General features: G+C 56.7%; 2 protein-coding genes across 6 annotated transcripts in view; both read left to right on the top strand.

Moving 5' to 3' along the window:
* Nbeal2 (neurobeachin like 2) overlaps positions 1–14,977 on the top strand; it is a 31,600-nt gene extending 16,623 nt beyond the window's left edge. For all 4 annotated transcript variants that reach the window (XM_031343810.1, XM_031343808.1, XM_031343811.1 and 1 more), the window contains 43 exons: positions 217–315; positions 700–1,301; positions 1,382–1,514; positions 1,604–1,723; positions 1,914–2,235; positions 2,444–2,526; positions 2,618–2,710; positions 2,872–3,046; positions 3,171–3,304; positions 3,593–3,755; positions 3,897–3,999; positions 4,140–4,293; positions 4,387–4,545; positions 4,719–4,878; positions 5,115–5,221; positions 5,383–5,901; positions 6,409–6,587; positions 6,670–6,829; positions 7,135–7,272; positions 7,360–7,704; positions 7,790–7,939; positions 8,051–8,208; positions 8,714–8,838; positions 8,920–9,055; positions 9,481–9,641; positions 9,745–10,061; positions 10,164–10,259; positions 10,592–10,716; positions 10,796–10,936; positions 11,066–11,196; positions 11,296–11,405; positions 11,495–11,612; positions 11,712–11,809; positions 11,879–11,995; positions 12,460–12,549; positions 12,637–12,746; positions 12,919–13,091; positions 13,202–13,296; positions 13,499–13,615; positions 13,713–13,871; positions 13,950–14,098; positions 14,329–14,464; positions 14,548–14,977. In XM_031343810.1, coding sequence (XP_031199670.1) covers positions 217–315; positions 700–1,301; positions 1,382–1,514; positions 1,604–1,723; positions 1,914–2,235; positions 2,444–2,526; positions 2,618–2,710; positions 2,872–3,046; positions 3,171–3,304; positions 3,593–3,755; positions 3,897–3,999; positions 4,140–4,293; positions 4,387–4,545; positions 4,719–4,878; positions 5,115–5,221; positions 5,383–5,901; positions 6,409–6,587; positions 6,670–6,829; positions 7,135–7,272; positions 7,360–7,704; positions 7,790–7,939; positions 8,051–8,208; positions 8,714–8,838; positions 8,920–9,055; positions 9,481–9,641; positions 9,745–10,061; positions 10,164–10,259; positions 10,592–10,716; positions 10,796–10,936; positions 11,066–11,196; positions 11,296–11,405; positions 11,495–11,612; positions 11,712–11,809; positions 11,879–11,995; positions 12,460–12,549; positions 12,637–12,746; positions 12,919–13,091; positions 13,202–13,296; positions 13,499–13,615; positions 13,713–13,871; positions 13,950–14,098; positions 14,329–14,464; positions 14,548–14,649 — 7,062 coding nt within the window. In that variant the 3' untranslated portion in view covers positions 14,650–14,977. The remainder of the gene's footprint in view (positions 1–216; positions 316–699; positions 1,302–1,381; positions 1,515–1,603; positions 1,724–1,913; positions 2,236–2,443; positions 2,527–2,617; positions 2,711–2,871; positions 3,047–3,170; positions 3,305–3,592; positions 3,756–3,896; positions 4,000–4,139; positions 4,294–4,386; positions 4,546–4,718; positions 4,879–5,114; positions 5,222–5,382; positions 5,902–6,408; positions 6,588–6,669; positions 6,830–7,134; positions 7,273–7,359; positions 7,705–7,789; positions 7,940–8,050; positions 8,209–8,713; positions 8,839–8,919; positions 9,056–9,480; positions 9,642–9,744; positions 10,062–10,163; positions 10,260–10,591; positions 10,717–10,795; positions 10,937–11,065; positions 11,197–11,295; positions 11,406–11,494; positions 11,613–11,711; positions 11,810–11,878; positions 11,996–12,459; positions 12,550–12,636; positions 12,747–12,918; positions 13,092–13,201; positions 13,297–13,498; positions 13,616–13,712; positions 13,872–13,949; positions 14,099–14,328; positions 14,465–14,547) is intronic.
* A 71-nt stretch (positions 14,978–15,048) lies between these two features.
* Positions 15,049–16,365, top strand: part of LOC116072382 (death domain-containing membrane protein NRADD) — a 3,916-nt gene continuing 2,599 nt past the window's right edge. Inside the window, exon 1 of one of the 2 annotated variants that reach the window (XM_031343812.1) lies at positions 15,049–15,466. The gene's annotated coding sequence lies outside the window, so the exon portion shown is untranslated. The other variant, XM_031343813.1, reaches the window with a different exon arrangement.

Below are 16,365 nucleotides of genomic sequence, written 5' to 3'. Positions count from 1 at the left end.
TGTAGACCAGGCTGGCCTCAAACTCAGAAATCCGCCTGCCTCTGCCTCCCAAGTGCTAGAATTAAAGGTGTGTGCCACCACTGCCCGGCGTTGTTGCTCTTTCTGTACTGTGATCTAAGGCAGAGCTAGCGAAGGCATTCCACAAGGGAAGGGGTCCCATGGGTGTGAGTTGCCCACAGAACCCACAGCTTTGCTCACTTCCATGCTACTTTTCAGGAGGTGTTCAAGGAACGCATTGGCTACCAGCACTTGCAGGAGGTCCTGCAGAGCCACGGGCCCCCCACCCACCGGCTGTTGCAGGAACTACTCAACATGGTGAGGACCTGGCTTGGGACCTGGGTCCCAAAGGCAGCTGGCTTGAGCCAGTTCCCTACCCTGGAGGACTGTTAATTATGGCCAGAGCAATGTGAGCTGTGGCTTACCCATACACGTCAGTGCCCTGAGATGAGACCTCTACACTCTAGGCCTCACGGGCTATCCCAGGGACATACAATTGACAGCTTGGCCATACTAGGCTACAAGCAAAGCATGGAAATAGTAGGGCTGATTACTTGGTTTAGTGATCCTGATCATCCACCTTTGGCAGGGCACCAAGATGGGGCGGCATATGTTGCTTTCCCACATGTACGCAACAGGAAGTGTCATAGCTGGCAAGGGGCCACCATTGACCTGGGATTGTCACCTTCTTTCCACCTACAGGCTGTGGAGGGTGACCACAGCATGCATCCGCCTCCACCAATCCGCAATGAGCAGCCAGTGCTGGTGCTGATGCAGTGGCTACCAGCATTGCCCACAGCTGAGCTGCGCCTCTTTCTAGCACAACGCCTCTGGTGGCTCTGTGACAGCTGCCCTGCCAGCCGCACCACGTGTGTGCAAGCAGGCCTGGTGGGCTACCTGTTAGAAACACTTAACACAGGGATAGCCCTGGGAGCCCGCTGCCAGGAGCAGCTGTTAGCCTTGCTGCAAGCTCTGGGTCGCGTGTCACTAAGGCCCTTAGAGCTGCGTCGCCTGCTGCGCCCACCACCAGGGCTGGACTCAGAGTCATGTGGAACTGGATCTCAGAAGGCTCAACATGCAGGTGCCATCATCCGAGCGCTGTCAGGCATGGCCCGGCACCGGGGTCCAGCACGTGCCCTGCACTACTTTGACCTCACGCCCAGCATGGCTGGCATCATGGTGCCGCCTGTGCAGCGGTGGCCAGGAGCCGGCTTTACCTTCCATGCCTGGCTATGTCTACAATCCTCAGAGGCAGCTCCTACCTCATCTCCTAGCCGGCCCCTCCAGCGAAAACAGCTGTACAGGTGGGTAACTGCCAAGGGCTAGGGAACCATGGCCCTGGTGAGCAGGAAAGAGCAGGCATAACCAGCTTGCTTGCCCCCAGCTTCTTCACCAGCAGTGGCTCAGGGTTCGAGGCTTTCTTCACGGCAGCTGGCACCCTGGTGGTAGCCGTGTGCACACGGAAGGAGTACATGACCGTGAGCGTGCCCGAAGTGTCCTTCGCTGATTCTACCTGGGTGAGTTCCCATCCCTCTCACGTGGCCCAGTATGGGGTGAGAGCACCAAGAGTCAAATACCGCTTGAGCCATCGTAGCTTCTCTTCTAGCACTGTGTGGCCATTGTCCATGTGTCTGGGCGCCGACCCTTCAGTCAGAATCTGGTCAATGTCTTCAAAGATGGCCATCTGGTCAAGACAGCACCTCTTCGCTTCCCCTCCCTCAGTGAGGTATGCCAGGCAGGATTTGGGAGGCCATGGGTCAGTTGGAGGGACTTGGACCAGTGTGACCTGAAACCCTGTGTGTCTTCAGCTTGTACTGCTCTGAAGTACATAGTTTGGGGAGTCCTCATGAGCTGGATCTAGGTGGAATCCCAGGCTTTGCTGGGACCTGACCGGTCTCCCAATCTTGACCCTGCAGCCTTTCTCCTCCTGCTGTATTGGTTCTGCTGGGCACCGCACAACAACGACCACCACAGGGCTCCCCGCGTCATCAGTCTCCATGGCCTTGTCTCACACTCACCCCTCCCTCACCCGCTCCCAGTCAGTCCCAGCCTCCACAGGCCTGAGCTGGGGGTCTGGGCCGGGGGTCCCTCTGCAGGAGGGCAGCATCAGCTCCACCCTTGCAGGCACCCAGGACACCCGGTGGGGAAGCCCCACATCTCTGGAGGGCGAGCTGGGGGCTGTGGCCATCTTCCATGAAGCCTTGCAAGCACCTGCTGTCCAAGGCCTGTGTGTCCTGGGTATGCAGCACCTGCCATCTGTCATCCCCCCTGCCTCTACCCCATTGTCCCGATTCCAAGGGCATCAGATTTGCAAAGTACTCAGGGGTACCCAGGGAAGATGGCAACCCTGGGAACCTGTCCTCCGGGCAAGTAGGGGAGGAGGCAAGCCATGGAGAGGGTTTGGCCAGAAGACCTAAGGTCTAAAGGTTCAGTCTTTCCTCTCTAGGGCCCAATGAACCGGCACCCTTCAAGCCTGAGGGTAAACTGCAGGAGCTTGGCGCCAAGTTGCTCCTGCATTATTCACCGCAGGTATTTAGGGATGAGGAAACGGCCAATGCCTTCTGGCTCTGCCCTCTGGCTCTCACTTTCAGTCTGTCACTCCCTTCTTCATTTGATGCAGGCCTGTAAGAACAATATCTGTCTGGACCTGTCCCCTGGCCATGGGCTGGATGGACGCCTGACAGGACATAGGGTGGAGACGTGGGACGTGAAGGTATGTGCATATATGTGTATAGTGTACACAGGGTGAGTTGGAGCAGTGTTGGGCCCTGGCAGGGTTTGGGAGACCAGTTCGAGAGACCCATATTTTGAGTCCAGGCTTAAGGCAAGACGCTGGTTGGGAACTGTCCCCTCATCCCTGACCCCTCCTCCCAGGATGTGGTGAACTGTGTAGGCGGCATGGGTGCCCTGCTGCCCTTGCTGGAGCGAGTGGCTGTGCAGCCCCAGGAGGCCGAGGCAGGTCCATGTGAAACGCACGACCTTGTAGGACCTGAACTGACCTCAGGCCGCAGCACTCAGGGCCTGCTTCTTCCGCTGAGCAAGTCTTCAGGTGAGTGCCCTTCACGCCATGATTCGGAGGAGAAAGTCTTGGTATGGTGGTGGGGATTGTGCGTGAGGTAGTGGCTTCTGGCATACCTCTGACCAACACCTGCCCTCTTCCTGGTGGCCGGCAGAGGAACGGATGGAGAGGAATGCAGTGGCCGCCTTTCTCCTGATGCTTCGGAACTTCCTGCAGGGCCACACTGTGAATCAGGAAAGCCTGATGCAGTGCCAGGGGCCTGCCATCATAGGGGCCCTCCTGCGCAAGGTGAGGCATGGCGGACAGGTGGAGAGACAGGGCAGGACCTTCTGGACAGTGGGGCCTAAGTGGGTAGGTTTGGTTGTGACGATGTGGGCAGGAAGGTGGTTCAGGTGACTGGCAGGGGAAGTTGGGCTGTAGCCTGGCCTGGAGGTTGTATTTCAGAGATGGCAGCCACCCTGAAAGGCTGCGAGCAAGGATGATTCTTCATGCCTGCTGCTGGCAAAACTGGAAACTGAGTGGTTGGGACAGCAGAGAGACAGAACCTGACATCTCAGCTAGTTCTGTTTCCTTCAGGTCCCCAGTTGGGCCATGGATATGAACGTGCTCATGTCTGCCCAGCTGCTGATGGAGCAGGTGGCTGCTGCTGATGGCAGTAGGCCCCTCCTCTACCTGCTCTACCAGCATCTGCTCTTCAACTTTCACCCCTGGACCCTCAGTGACTTCGCTGTGCGCTTGGGTAGGTGAGGGGCTTGGGAAAGAGGCCTGGATACAGGGCAAGCAGGGTGAGAAGCCACAGCCTCGCTCTATAATCTGAGACCTAGAGGGCAGAGCTCTGCCCTGGAAGGTGTGAAAAAGCTGTCTGCTGATGCCCACTCAGGTCACATCCAGTACATGTCTAGCATACTCCGTGAGCACAGACAGAAACTTCGGAAGAAATACGGAGTTCAGTTCATCCTCGATGCTCTGCGCACACACTACAGGTTAGGCTGGTGGGTCCAGGTGGATGTTAGAGGTCCAGCTCAGCAGAAATTGCTATGGGGACAGGATGACATGCTGCCCCAGCTTACCTGCCTGTATTCCCTGATTTTGCCCCACTGGCTGTGCTTGTTGGACCTGCCAGCCCACAGCGGGAGCGCCCCCTTGCGGCAGACGACCTGCGTACGGTACAGACTTCTCTTTTGGGTCTGGTGCGTGAGTTCCTGGTCCGGAACTTCTCTGTGGATGACATGCAGGTCGTATTGAGCTTTTTGGCAGCCACCAGTGACGATGGCCAGGTAAGACTGGAGGTCAGGAGGGTGAGGCTTGGTTGAGAGGTGTATGGGTCAGCTAGGGAACCCATCCTAAGGTGACATTCTGTTTATCCTCAGGTGGTGGGCACACTGGACCTGTTGCTGGCCCTGCTTCAGGGTTCTCCAGTGCAAGAGCTCTTGGCCAGCTTCCTATTGGAGCTAGGGAACCTTGAGGTGCTGCTTACACTGCTGGTGCGGCCAAAGTCAACGCCCCTTTTGACAGACAGGGTCTGCAAGGTGTGCCCAGCCCCCTCCTGACCTTTTAATCCCATTTACTGAGGCTGCAGGATAGAAGCTAAGGAAATGTTAAAGCCACTTTCACAGGCCTCTTCTAGAGCCACACATCTGTGCAGTGGCCTCTCCTATGTTAAGTCCTCTGTGATGACAGCCCCTTGGTCTCCTTCCCACAGATCTTGCGAAGACTGCAACAGAATGAACGGTTACCTGAGCAGAACCGCCAGAGGCTCCGGCTGCGCGACTGTGGTCTCCTGGGGCTTGTTGCCAGCTTGCCAGAAGGGAGCATCTCTCCCCAGCTCTGCCAGGGCCTTTATAAGCTGTTTGTAGGGACAGGTAGGACTTGGCTGGGACCAAGAGGCAGATAAAGATGGAGGAGACAGTGTTAGAATGCTTGCCTAGCATGCACTGGGCCTTGGGTTTAATCCCCAACACAGAAAAATAAAACATACAAAAGACAGATGCGGGGGGGGTGGTGGTAAGGGGCAGCGGCATCTGTTGGGATAGGGCTGGTGGAAGGAGGGAGTGTTCACACGGGGACATGATTGAGGTAGTCCCCTTTACTGTGTCAGTCCCTCAGGCTGTATCACCAGACTGCCTGAATCTCTCAGATTTGTTGGCTGTTGTACAGCTATCCCTCCAGGCTGACCTCAGCGTCCGCCTAGACATCTGTCGTCAGGTAAGAGAAAAAGTGTGGGAGATTAAGGGGTGGCTTCTGCACCCTGGAGCTCCTTTTGCCTGTCTGGGATGGGGCACCTTTGTAGTTCCCCGCTGGGGATGAGGATCTAGAGAAGGAGCCAGATGACCTCCCTCATATTTGCTGTACCCCTGGTTCGACAGCTCTTTCACCTCATCTACGGACAGCCAGACATCGTTCGGCTGCTGGCCCGACAAGCTGGTTGGCAGGATGTGCTGACCCGGCTCTATGTCCTCGAGGCTGCCACAGACAGTGGTCCCCCACACTTTCTCCCAGAGCTGCCGACCTCCTCAGAGCTGGCCCTCTCTCCGCCGCCGCCCCCTGAGTTGCCTGCGGAGTCTTCTGATGTCTTCCTGCCTTCAGAGTCCCCTTGCCCTGACCCGGATGCCTTCTATCATGCCCTCTCCCCGTTCAGTACACCCTTTGACCTGGGTCTGGAAAGGGCCAGCATTGGCTCAGGCAATGCTACTGCTGGCGGCAGCAGCAACGGGACTATAACTCCATCCAGCCAGCCTGGCACACCCTCCCCGCTGGATGGACCACGGCCCTTTCCTACTGCCCAAGGCCGCCACAGCTCCAGTCTCTCCAACGTGCTGGAGGATGGCAGTCTGCTAGAGCCCACCATCAGTGGGGATGATACCTCCAACACGAGCAACCCCCAGGTGAGGCGGCCACCTTCTGACATTGCACTGTGTCTGGAGAGGTCACCTCAGGAATGTAGAGTTGGCAGTGTGACCTTTCCAAAGATGGGGTCTAATATCAGGGCTGATACTCGCATGCAGTTGTGTTAGGCACACTGCCACATAGGGCCCAGGCTTTATAGGGCCTACGGATAGACCTTCTCTAGAGGAACAGGCGGTGCTCTTAACTGCTGAGCCACATCTCTAGCCCCACTTCTCTTGGAGAATTCCTAGGCAGACTTGAAAGACTTAGGGTAAGAAGGCCTTTGTGAATATATCCTCTCTGAAGTCCAACAGAACCCCAGGTTTTCCCCCAGAGTTCAGACGGCGGCTGAAGCCATTAGGCCATTTTTCTAAGGCCTTGGTGCCAGTCTGGCTGTCTGCGGAATGCTGCCACTCATCATTCCTGCTAGTGGGTAGACAAGGGGTGCTGAGCAGGAACCCCTCCCTCTGCAGCCCATAGCCCACACTACCTTCCTGTCCCCACAGCAAACCCCTGAAGAGGAGCTGTGCAACTTACTCACCAACGTGCTCTTCTCAGTGACGTGGCGGGGTGTAGAGGGCAGTGCCGAGGCCGCCTGGCGGGAGCGTGGCCAGGTCTTCTCTGTGCTTACCCAGCTAGGGGCCTCAGCCACACTTGTGCGACCACCGGACTGCATCAAGCGCAGGTAAGAGGGATGCTTCAGGGGGTGATGGGTCTCTGGGAGCCAGGAGATTTCAAGATAGGTACTGAGTCCCTCTCTCGGCCAGCCTCCTGGAGATGATGTTAGAGTCAGCCCTGACCGACATCAAGGAGGCTCCCCCAGGAGGCCTGGCCAACCTTTCCCAGCAGGCACTGTGGCTGCTCCGTTTACTGCAGGATTTCCTGTGTGCTGAGGGCCACGGTAACCAGGAGCTATGGAGTGAGAAGGTGCGACTATTGGGAGGGGTGGGAGCCACAAGCATTTCGTCCTTATAATCTGAGGGTGTTTAGTCTAGGAGATGGGAGGGTACACAGGGCAGTCTTGGATACATCAGCAATGGTATCTATAAGCCTGTCAGCCCAAGTGTTAGGCGGATGACAGTGTTGGAGTTGGGGAGGGGTATACCTTACAGTGAGGGCAGTGACCTTGACTCAAACCTTACTTAGCCTCCAGCACAAACTTTACCTTGTTTTCTCCCCCTATATTCCTGTCCTTGTATGGCAACATGCTGGAAATATGTTCTATGTGGCAGCTCTTTGAAGGTGTGTGCAACCTGCTTGATCGCCTGGGCGCCTGGCCACATCTCGCCAATAGCACGGCAGACCTCCGGGAGATGGCACAGATCGGCTTACGTCTTGTGCTTGGATACATCCTATTGGAAGACCCACAGGTGAGCGTGCAGGAGGGCAGCAGAGGTGGAAGTCTAGCTAGTGGGGGTCTAGCAATTGGTACCACTCTCATTGCCTTGCACCTACAGCTGCATGCCCAGGCCTATGTGAAGCTGCATACACTGCTTCAGACCGCAGTGCCAACCCGCCGGGAGGAGGCGTGCTATGTGCTCTCCAAGCTGGAGGCAGCGCTCAGCCGGGCGCTGAACGCCTCTTCCTCTGAGACTGAGCATGCGTCAACAGCTCTGGCTGCCTCTGAGCGCTGTTCGTGGTTGGTGCCACTGGTCCGCACGCTGCTGGACCGTGCTTATGGGCCCCTGGGACTGCAGTGGGGGCTGCCCTCCTTACCACCCACCAATGGAAGCCCCACGTTCTTTGAGGACTTCCAGGCTTTTTGTGCTACACCCGAATGGCGCCACTTCATCGACAAGCAGGTGACTGAAGGAGGGAGGGATGGAGGAAGAGGAATGGGTGCTAGGGCACACTTCGAGCATTGGCCTCTCCCTGCCAATCCTCCAGGTTCAGCCAACTATGTCAAAGTTCGAAATGGACACATATGCTAAGAGCCATGACCTCATGTCAGGCTTCTGGAATGCCTGCTATGACACACTCATGAGCAGCGGGCAGCGGCATCAGCGGGACCGTATCCAGAGTCGGCGGGCCTTCCAGGTGTGCAGCCCAAACGAGGGGATACTCATCTATATGGCTGGAGACTAATAGGGCAGGGTAGAGAATTGGAGAAACAGCAGCCAGTGAGATTGACCTATCCTCCCATCACAGGAGCTGGTCCTAGAACCTGCCCAGCGCAGGGCTCGCCTGGAAGGACTGCGCTACACCACGGTACTGAAGCAGCAGGCAGCACAGCACTCAACAGCCCTGCTCCATTGGGGGGCACTGTGGCGCCAGCTTTCTAGCCCCTGTGGGGCCTGGGCACTAAGGTGGGTTGGGCTTGGTAGAAAAGGAGCCCTGACTCTGAGTGCCAGATTGCCTTTGGCTCTCTGCTCAGGGTCTTGAAAGTAATGCAAAATGAATAAAATAATCTCAGCTGGGCTGTGGTGGGACACACCTTTCTTTGTTTTGTTTTGTTTTTCGAGACAGGGTTTCTCTATATAGCCCTGGCTACCCTAGAACTCACTCTGTAGACCAGGCTGGCCTCAAACTCAGAAATCTACTTGCCTCTGCCTCCCACGTGCTGGGATTAAGGGCGAGCGCCACCCCTGCCCAGCAGTACACACCTTTCATTCCTAGCACTTAGGAGGCAGAAGCAGGCTGATCTCTTTGAGTTCAAGCGCAGCCTCATTTACAGAGCAAGTTCTAGGACATCCAAGGCTACACAGAGAAACCCTATCAGAAAAAACAAAAAAACAAAACCCCAGCAGTCTTAAAGTGGGGGCTCTGTAACGTTTTCCAGCCCATGACAATTCCTGGTAATATTATCTGCAGGGTCCCTCCAACCCCCCACTGGAAGCTGTCTAGTGCAGAGACATACTCACGTATGCGACTAAAACTGGTACCCAATCATCACTTTGACCCTCACCTGGAAGCTAGTGCCCTACGTGACAACCTCGGTAATTGTGTTGTGCTTGGTTCACCCAGCTGGTATTTCCCATCATGCCTTGCTCTAATGAAGTCCCATTGGCCTCCTGCAGGTGAAGCTCCCATGACACTCACTGAAGAGACCTCACTGCCTCTGGCAGTGACCAAAGAGGCCAAAGTCAGTGCCCCTTCAGAGGAGCTGCTTGAGGACGAGTTAGGGGAGGAGGAGCTGGCTGCGCTAGAGACCCCGTGAGTGGGTGGGCTGGAGACCCTGTGAGTGGGTGGGCTGGAGCCGCCAAGGGATGGGATGCCTTCTGCGGGACTGAGTCGTGTCTTTGGCTGGCCAACTTGAGTACCCCGAAGGGGCTCTCCAACCCCAAGTTTTATTTAAAAGGGTGGGTGCTCTTTAGTAGCTAAGCAACCATGAGCAAGGCTCAGAAAAACCAGGACAATGTGGGGACCTGGAGCATGGCAGGAGTGCGTAAGGAGAAGTAGGGTAGAGGGAGAGGCGGCCCAACGAGCCGCTAGAAGGACACAGGGTCAGTGAGCACGAGGCCCTAGGCGGCTCCTCTCCATCAGGGAGGTGTGAGCATGTCATCTCATGGCTCACTGGCCCTTGGAGCTTGTCAAGAAGGGATGCCGGCATCCCTAGCTGAAGTATATGCTGCCCCCAGGATGGAGGCAGCCGAGCTAGATAAGCAGCATGAGAAACTTGTGTTGTCAGCTGAGTGCCAGCTCATCACGGTGGTGGCTGTGGTCCCGGGACTCTTAGAGGTCACCACGCAGCACGTGTACTTCTATGACGGCAGTATGGAACGTGTGGAAACAGAGGAAGGTGTGTTCTGATGGAGCTGCTGGAGGGGGTGACAGAGAATGACCAAAGTCCAGGCTGGGCTGGAGCCAGCAAATCCTTATACCTATTCTTGGTTGCTTGGTAGGCATCGGCCATGATTTCCGGCGCCCCTTGGCCCAGCTGCGTGAGGTCCACCTGCGGCGTTTCAACCTGCGGCGTTCAGCGCTCGAGCTCTTCTTCATTGATCAGTCCAACTACTTCCTCAACTTCCCACACAAGGTGGCCGGGTCCTCTGCTTCATCTCCTTGCCAGGCTCCCAGGCCTCAGCCCTACCCGATCCCACCCCACACCCAGGTACGGAACCAGGTGTACTCGTGGCTCCTGCGCCTGAGGCCACCCACCCAAGGCTACCTGAGCAGCCGCTCCCCCCAGGAGATGCTTCGGGCCTCGGGACTTACCCAGGTAAGAATCCTCGACTCTGTCTGTGTGGGTTATGAGGTGAAGACTTTGTAAATGAGGTTCTGGACAACTTCAGTGCTCAACCTTTGCTACTGTGCCATCCAGAAATGGGTACAGCGAGAGATATCCAACTTCGAGTACCTGATGCAACTCAACACAATCGCAGGGCGCACCTATAACGACCTGTCTCAGTACCCTGTGGTAAGGACTCCGCTCTGTATACCTCTCCCCACTCCCCACCTCCAACCCCACTGTCAGTGCCAGCTGACGGGTCAGGCCTAAGCACAGTCCCTGAACAGTTTACCTGTGACTAAGATGTGGTCTCTTGCTCCCTGACACGGCCTCTTTGCTTCCTCCTGGCCCCTGGTCTCCCTGGGAGGAGTGTCTGTCATAGACCTCCTGTGCTCTTATAGCCCTTCCAAGTAGTATTGTGAGCAGGCGCTACCCATCTTCCTTAGTGTGGAAGGCCGGGCAGGGTGGGCCGGCAGGCGGTCAGAGTCTTCATACAGCTCTTTTCCGGGGTGGGCGGCCAGTTCCCCTGGGTCTTGCAGGACTACGTGTCCCCCGTCTTGGACCTCAGCAATCCAGCTGTCTTCCGGGACCTGTCCAAACCCATCGGTGTGGTGAATCCCAAGCACGCCCAGCTCGTGAGGGAGAAGTGAGCACGTGGGCAGGGCTCTGGGCTGGGGATGGATGGGTGTAGGTCTTCTACTGACTTGTGTTGCCTGTGGCTTCAGATATGAGAGCTTTGAGGACCCAGCAGGCACAATCGACAAGTTCCACTACGGCACTCACTATTCTAACGCAGCAGGCGTGATGCACTACCTCATCCGCGTGGAACCCTTCACCTCCCTGCACGTCCAGCTACAGAGTGGCCGGTGCGCCCAGGGGTGATGGGAGGGTGGGGAGGAGGTCACACAGTCTTCCTGGTAGCTTCTTATGCTGCCTATGGTTTTATGTAGCCCCTCTATATCTATCGTCTGACCCTGGCTGTGTCTCTCCACCAGCTTCGACTGCTCTGACCGGCAATTCCATTCGGTAGCAGCAGCCTGGCAGGCACGGCTGGAGAGCCCCGCTGATGTGAAGGAGCTCATTCCAGAGTTTTTCTACTTTCCTGACTTCCTGGAGAACCAGAATGGTAGCATTCGAGGCACCGGGGCTTGGGCATGAGTAAACAGACGGGTGTCCAGGGATGGTGAATATTCGCAGACACACTGCTAACCTTCTCCTCTGTTAGGGTTTGATCTGGGCTGCCTCCAGTTAACCAATGAGAAGGTGGATGATGTGGTGCTGCCCCCATGGGCCAGCAGTCCTGAGGATTTCATCCAGAAGCACCGCCAGGCTCTGGTGAGGAGGTGACCGCGCACAGACAGGCAGCTAGAGTTGAGAGCTGCGATGGGGCTCAGTCCCTGGATTGACTGTCACTTCCTCCCCAGGAGTCAGAGTATGTGTCCACCCACCTGCATGAATGGATCGACCTCATCTTTGGCTATAAGCAGCGGGGTCCAGCAGCTGAGGAGGCCCTCAATGTCTTCTACTACTGCACTTATGAAGGTAGGCAGCGTGCCACACATGAGATGGGGCCAGGGCACAGACGGTGGCAATACAAAGAAAAGACAATGAAGGAGTTTTAGCCCCTTGCCTTCCTCTCAGGGGCGGTTGACCTGGACCACGTGGCAGATGAACGAGAACGGAAGGCTCTGGAAGGCATCATCAGCAACTTTGGGCAGACTCCCTGTCAGCTGCTGAAGGTAAGAACTGTTTGGAATTGACTGCTGAAGGACACTTGTGTCACGGTGCTGACTAGCTCTTGCCTACAGGAGCCACATCCACCCCGGCTCTCAGCTGAGGAAGTAGCCACTCGCCTCGCCCAGCTGGACACTAACTCACCTAGCATCTTCCAGAACCTGAACCAGCTTAAGGCCTTTTTCGCTGAGGTGAGAAGTGGGCAGGACTCAGCTTCTTGTGTAAGATGGGTTTGGCCACACGTCCTTCCCCATTTGTGGGCAGATGGGAGGACTGACTGATTTGAAGACATACGGGTAGGGGGCGGACCAGGATGAGCCTCCCTGCAGTCAGGATAGAGTCTGGCCTTGGGCCCCTTCCTGCATCTTCACGAGCGCTCCCCTTTCCTGCTGTCACTGGGCTGAGGCCAAGGAGGAATGGGACAAGAAGACCAAGGCTGAGCCCAAGCTTGACCCTGGGGTCTTCTATGTCTACCCCAGCTTCTCCCTCTTTCTGTGATGCCCTCCTACGTGCCCACTGCTGTCATGTCTGCCTCTCAGACTCACCTCTCTCTGACACCCACTGTGTCCCTGGGATCAAAGTGGGTACCTACTGAGAAGCCTGTCTGCCCGGGGCTTCTGCTGGCCCTCAGTCAGCCTCCTGCATTTCTCTGCAGGTTGTCAATGAGGGTGTGCCTCTGGTGTTAGCTCTGGTTCCCCACCGACAGCCACACTCCTTTATCACCCAGAGCTCCTCAGATACGTTGGTAAGTACACTGGGGCAGGTTCCCCTTAGCTTCATCCCTTTGTCCCTGCCTCCGCCCCAGGCTACCATAGCATATTCTTACCCACAGGTGACTGTAAGTGCCAATGGGCTGCTGGGCACTCATAGCTGGCTGCCATATGACCGAAACATCAATAACTACTTCAGCTTCAGCAAAGATCCCTCCATGGGGAGCCCCAAGTAAGCCAGGGCTATGGGTAGGGGTGCGCTAGGAATATCCTATGCTCTGAACCACTTCCCCATTTAAACAGAATGCAGGCCAGCTGCAGGGCAGAGGTCTGGCTAAGATCCCTGCTAGCCTAGATCTTTCCCCTGTGGCCCTGCCTCACCTACCATCTTCCCCTTGGTTTAGGGTGCAGAAGCTACTGAGTGGGCCCTGGGTCCCAGGCAGTGGCGTGAGTGGACAAGCGCTAGCCGTAGCTCCCGACGGAAAGCTGCTCTTCAGTGGTGGTCACTGGGATGGCAGCCTACGAGTAACTTCACTACCCCGTGGCAAGCTGTTGAACCAGCTAAGCCAACACCTTGGTATGAGCAGTCCTGGTGCCAGGAAGAATGAGACAGGCAGATGTGGACTGGGTTCCGAGTTGGGCCTGGGAGGGCGTAACAACTCTGCATGTCGTCCCCTTCCTATGCAGATGTAGTGACTTGCCTTGCACTGGACACCTGCGGCATCTACCTCATCTCCGGCTCCCGGGATACCACGTGCATGGTGTGGCGTATTCTGCAGCAGGTGTGTATGGTGGGCAGACCTATGAGGTCCCTGTCTCCCAGACTAGAAATCCATCTGCCCCTTGGGGAGCCTTCAGAACTCCCTTCCCCTTACTATTGTGTGCAAGTCTGGGGCTCCGTTACCCCCCCACCCCCCGCCAACCCTCTAGCTTGCATAAAATCTTCACTTGCCTGAATCTTAAGCTAGCCCTGGCTTCCCACAGAGTGGTCTGTCAGTGGGGCTGGCTCCAAAGCCCGTACAGGTCTTATACGGACATGAGGCTGCAGTGAGCTGTGTGGCCATCAGCACTGAACTTGACATGGCAGTGTCTGGATCTGAGGTGTGTGTCCACATGCCCTGGTGAGGCGGAGTTTACCCAGGCCCGATCTCCAGAGCCTCCGGTTCTCCGCTCAGCACCCTGATCTGCCTTCCTGTAGGATGGAACCATGATCATACACACTGTACGTCGAGGCCAGTCTGTGGCTGCATTGAGGCCTCCAGGTGCCACACTGCCTGGACCCATATCGCACTTAGCACTGGGATCTGAAGGGCAGATTGTTGTACAGAGCTCTTCTTGTGAACGTCCTGGGGCCCAGGTATGGGGACGGGGTACCTGACAAAGACACTGGGGCAGCTGGAATGGTGAGGAGGTTGCTGATGGCCAGTTCTTCCAGGTCACCTACTCCTTGCACCTGTATTCAGTGAATGGGAGGTTGCGGGCTTCCGTGACACTGATGGAGCAGCCCACGGCCCTGACTGTGGCAGAAGACTTTGTTCTGCTGGGCACCGCTCAGTGCTCTCTACATATCCTCCACTTGAACAAGTGAGCCCCGCTCTTAGTTCCTGGCCCCTCTAGGTGGGAGTTGTTGCACAGGGTAATAGGGAGTGCATACTACCTACAGCATGTTTTTCTAGCCCCAGACCTCCCTTAGCTACACAGTTGGGGGAGTCCTATAAGCCAGGAATGAGGGCCAAGTAGATGCATGAAAAAGGCATCTGTTAGCTGGCTTCCTTGCAGTAGTGACTCGGTGTACACCTACTTCCCTGCTCCAGATTGCGGCCTGCTGTGCCTCCCCTGCCCATGAAAGTGCCAGTCCACAGCGTGTCTGTGACCAAGGAGCGCAGTCATGTGCTCGTGGGCCTGGAAGATGGCAAATTGATCGTTGTGGGCGCTGGGCAGCCTTCTGAGGTGAGGAAGAGGGCAGCATGCGGGCCGGGCGGGTTGCGGCTGCCAGGGCTCACCGCATCCCATCCCATCCCTACTCCCGCTAGGTACGCAGCAGCCAGTTCGCGCGGAGGTTGTGGCGCTCCTCGCGGCGAATCTCCCAAGTGTCCTCTGGGGAGACCGAGTACAATCCTGGCGAGGCTCGCTGAACCTGTCTAAGAGCTCAGACGTCAGACCCGGCCCGGGCCTGATGCTCTGCCCAGGAGACTACTGCACCAGGGGGTGGGCGGGGCCCACCCTCCAGCTCAGGGATTGGTAGATGGCATCACCAGGAAGTCCCGCCCCTCGCCGGCTGAGGGGAGACCTAGCGTCGGCCTCTAAGGCCGTGGCTGCATATTTTGCACAATCTGAGGTGGGAGGGGATCCCTACCTTCAAACCCCTCGTCCCAGAGAAGCACAAAGACCACCCGTGGCCTTAATCGCCAAAGGTGACTATCGCTGCCCATTCTCAGCAATAAACTTGGCCTAGTTTTGTAATCTCTCGGTTTCTTGAGTACATGTGTGCCCGTCGTCCTTGGCCTTCTGTGGCCAGCAGTCTTAGCCTCTGTTACCCGGTCTGGCCCGGCATGCTTCTTCCTGGCCAGGCTGGCCTCCGTGTAGCCAGCGGAGCCTCCTCTGGTTTTGCCAGCCATCTCCTTCCCGGCTCCACGTTCTCGGCTCTCGCGGTCCATCGCATGGCGTTTGCATGCCATTGGCCCGCTCTGCCAACCAGGCTGCTGTCTGCTTCTGTGCACCCCGAGTGCTTCTGCGTGCTCCGGCGTGGGGCGGGGGCGGGACCGCGCCCTCGAGCTCAGCCCCGCCTCTTCATTGTCCTGCTCCCCTCTTCAACACCACCCCCCAACACTGGCCCGCCCCTTGCCTTGGCTCACTCTTTCTTGGGCAGACCGGAACCTACCCTCTCCAGGGACTCCCGTCGTCTTTCTAGCTGAGTGGATCCTGGCACCCTTGGAGGGGTGGCCGCAGAAGGTCAGGAGGGAATGACTACCCGGGCTCTTGCTAGGTGGAAGGGGCCGGAACTTTCTCTGTCTCCCACCTTTAGTGCTCTGATCCTGCGGGGACCAGCGTCTGTGTTGGGGTGTGTATGGGCCTGCAGGGGCTGTTAAATAGTTTCTTCCCATTTTGGGCTCGGAGATGGGTGGGGAGCCCTGAAGAAGTTCCACTCCAGTAGCTCAGGATGGGTGGGGCAGATTCCAAGGCCTGTCTGCCGCTACTGGTTTACAGGCCCACCCACCAATTAGGATCCCAGAATCCCCCAACTCTCAAGGTAGCGATGCATAGTCCATAAAGGGGCCGCCCACATCAGAGGCTTACCTGACCATAGCACCAAACTGCTGATAGCCCTACCACAGACACACCCTGTGGTAGATCCTTTGGCTATGCAGCCCTAGCCATCGGGGACTTACAGGGCCTCTTTGAGTCTCTTATTCAAGCCAGATCTCTCCTTTGTAGACTGCAGGGAGTGGGCACAGCAGATTTACTACTCCAGGGTCCAGATGGATCCTTGGAGCGAGTTGGTCCTGTTCTTCCATTTCAGGCCCTCTGAGGTCTGTGTGGCCTATGAGCTTGCTTAGCCCATTAAGGTATCACCTCACTCAATCCCTGGCCAGGAAAGGGCTGGCCACTGGCCCTGGAGGAAACAGAGGGAGCATCGGCAGTGGAAGAGGTCTTGCCTTGGGACCTGAGGATGCTGGCCTTTGGCAGATGTGTGTGATCACTAGTTCCTAGGGATGTTTCAGCCTGAGATAGGGCCACAGTACATGTATCTTTACCCTCCTTTTAACATCCCCAGACTCAGCCCAGGTATTTGGGAAAGTCTCTGAAGTAGATAGGGTGATTTTTCTTTTCTTTTCTTTTTTTTTTTTTTT

The sequence above is a fragment of the Mastomys coucha genome, unplaced genomic scaffold (genome assembly GCF_008632895.1).
Source record: "Mastomys coucha isolate ucsf_1 unplaced genomic scaffold, UCSF_Mcou_1 pScaffold23, whole genome shotgun sequence".
In the NCBI taxonomy this organism is placed as follows: Eukaryota; Metazoa; Chordata; class Mammalia; order Rodentia; family Muridae; genus Mastomys; species Mastomys coucha.
The sequence above is the reverse complement of the archived record's forward strand: the minus strand, read 5'-3'. Positions and strand labels throughout refer to the sequence as shown.